At 38.4% G+C, this 3,077-nt stretch overlaps 1 protein-coding gene across 3 annotated transcripts in view; it reads right to left on the reverse strand.

The window, feature by feature from the left end:
• LOC107689166 (CUGBP Elav-like family member 3) overlaps positions 1-3,077 on the reverse strand; it is a 37,977-nt gene that overhangs the window by 33,639 nt on the left and 1,261 nt on the right. For all 3 annotated transcript variants that reach the window (XM_016487087.1, XM_016487086.1, XM_016487085.1), the window contains exons 2-3: positions 1,719-1,960; positions 19-101 (exon numbers count right to left, since the gene is read on the reverse strand). In XM_016487087.1, coding sequence (XP_016342573.1) covers positions 19-101; positions 1,719-1,863 — 228 coding nt within the window. In that variant the 5' untranslated portion in view covers positions 1,864-1,960. The remainder of the gene's footprint in view (positions 1-18; positions 102-1,718; positions 1,961-3,077) is intronic.

Consider the following 3,077-nt stretch of genomic DNA (forward strand, 5'->3'; position numbering starts at 1 on the left):
CACACAGAAAGGACTCACCCCTGGCAGGGTTTTCTGTTCATGAAGAGCACTTTGTGCTTTAATGGCTGACTCCCGTGCACAATATGTCAGAAAGGCACATCCTAAGACAGAGAGACACTGTTAGTATTCATTGACAGTTTATGTTTATATATTTATATATTTATATAAATAGACATAATTTTCATTCATGCAAAATTATTATCATTATCAATCATATAAAAATATTTTGAATTATATTAATTCCTTAAGCAATGACCTACATTTTAAATTGAAATTCAATTTCAAGTAGTTTTTTCTGTACTTCTTATAGAATATATGCAGCATGATTACACATGATGAATGACAGAAATGTAATTTCACACTCATTACATTTTCCCAGTGAGGCTTCTGGGATAGCTCACCCTTAACTCTCTCTCTCTCCCTCTCTCTCTCTCTCTCACTTACACACACACGCACACACACACACGCACGCACACACACACACACACACACACACACAAAGCTACAAAGAAATCAGGCGGCAGCTTATGCCTTCGTTTCTGTGATTGGAAACTTTACGTGTAAAAGCACATGCAAACCACAAAGCAACGCAACAAATGCCTCTATAGAACAGTGTGTGTGTTTGAGGCAGTGTGATTTTAATATCTTTGATATACTAACATTGTGTTTGTTAATATTTTGAACTAGATTTTATTATGTTCTGTTTTCCAGCATTTTTGTGTATTTGAACCCTTTCCAACAATGACTGTATGATTTTGAGATGCATCTTTTCACACTGAGGACAACTGAGGGACTCGTACGCAACTATTACAGAAGGTTCAAACGCTCGCTGATGCTCCAGAAGGAAAAACCATGCATTAAGATGCCAGCACACGTGATTTGAAAGCTGCCGCAAAGATTTTAGTGAGTAACTACTTACTCATCATATGACTTCAGAGGACTATAGTGCATGAGTCATGATGATGACCACTTCCTGGCCTTAATCGGAAAAGATGTGGACTGCGTATTTTCTTCAAAATACCCAATTTTCTTCAAAAATTCACCTTTTGTGTTCCACAAAGGAAATAAATTCATATGAATTTGAGAGTGAGTAGCATATTTTAAATGCACGGGTGAACTATTCCCTTAAGGTCTTTCTTCTTTTATCACCTCAGTGACCTTAAACCACTAAGAAATCCACATGATTAAATCCCGGTCAAGCCCCCGAACAGGGTTCATTCAGCGCAAGCAAACACTGCAAGAGTTACACCACAGAGTGGAAACCTAATACTCAACCACAGAGGGCACAGAAAGCATGAGAAGTTCATGAAGACGACAACAGAGAGACGGTGAGAGAGCTTTCCTGGTATTTACAGCATACTGTCCCTTTTTATAGTAACACAGAACTCATGCTGTGCACCGTCACGCTTGTGCTGCTGCTACTTGCGCCCAGCACATGACAAAAACATCACTCATATACACACATTCACTAAATGCACTAAAATAATACTGCACTGCAAGAACATGCACTGCATGATGCCTCTGTATGTGAGTGATAAACACTTCAGAAGCTAGAATAAATCACATTCAGAGTGTAGCATGAGCACGCAAACGAACACCACTGTAAAGAAAGGGTTAAATCACACTGTTTATTTAAATGCACTCTACACATGCGAGTCGTGACTGAGAAACGCTCAGCCCCGTCCCCTCCTGAAGCGTGAACTCATGCGTCTCCTTACCTTTGTGCACGCCTGTGTACTTGTCCTTGATCACAGTCAGCTCGTAGATCTTGCCAAACTGCTCAAAGATGGGCTTGAGGTCCTTCTCCTCCAGATTGCGTGGGATCTGCCCGATGAAGAGTTTGATGGCGTCGGGCTCCTTCATTGGGTCGATGTTTGGAGAAAGTCAGAGGCGAGATGAACGTGTGGAGAGTGAGCGGGAGAGAGAGGATGGAGGTGTGGATGCTGCCTGCGGAGGCGGGCTGTGATCAAAACAATGAATGGATCTTCAATTGATGCATCATTTTTGAGACATTTATGTGATATAAAACCTTATTGTGAAGTGTTATTCTATGTTAATATTAATGCATTAGTTATCATGAACTGACATTAAACAATACTGGTAACACTTTATTTGAAGGTGTCCTTTTACATGTACTTACTATTATAATAACAAAACAATTATGCATAATTATATGCATGTAACCCTAAACCAAATCCTAACCCTAACCATATAGTAAGTACATGCAGTTAAATGTATAATTGCACTATAACAAGGACACCTTAAAATAAAGTATAACCACAATACTTTTTTATTTATGTAGGCACCCTGGTTATTACCAATTTATAAAATACACTGTTTGTTTTTATTGTTAATATGGATATGTAAAAATTAACATTAACCAAGATTAATAAATGCTGGGTATTGTTCATTGGTAGCTCATAACCAGTTAACATTGTGAAGAGTAACCTGGTACTGTAAAACGTAAGTAAATATAGGCTACTGTACCCCAAAATCCGACATTGGTGTGACCTATATATCTGACTTAAATAAAACCAATTAGGTTACAAAACAGTGCATCTTTCATTCCTTTACTATGGTTCTTCCTGTATTAAAACAGAAGCATACAAACTGTACTATTTCATAAATAATTAAATGAACAAAAAAAAAAAAAAAAAAAAGATTTTTTTACAAACCGCACACCAGACAACAGATTCTATGTGCAAAATAAGTAGGTAAGTACATTTCACCACAGAAGAAGAAGGAAACAAAAAAAACTTTTAGACGCCTTCGTTTTTTTTTGCATTGTGACAATTATAGAAGGTCATTTTCGCCATGCGATTAAAAAAAACTTTTTGGGCCCTATCATACACCCGGCGCAATTCGGCACCAGGTGCTACGCAAGTGTTTTTTGCTAGTTTTGGCCTGACACCGTTATCATTTTCACGTCCTGTGCCATGTCAAATGCATTTGTGCCCATCTGTTCGCCCATGGGCGTGCTGGTCTGAAAAGGAGGTGTGTTCAGGCTCATTGTTGGCACGTTGCTATTTTGAGGCAACTGAAATAGACTGCGCCATTGACTAACTGAAACATGGTCT

Source organism: Sinocyclocheilus anshuiensis, unplaced genomic scaffold, assembly GCF_001515605.1.
Source record: "Sinocyclocheilus anshuiensis isolate Anshui unplaced genomic scaffold, SAMN03320099.WGS_v1.1 scaffold737, whole genome shotgun sequence".
Lineage (NCBI taxonomy): Eukaryota > Metazoa > Chordata > Actinopteri > Cypriniformes > Cyprinidae > Sinocyclocheilus > Sinocyclocheilus anshuiensis.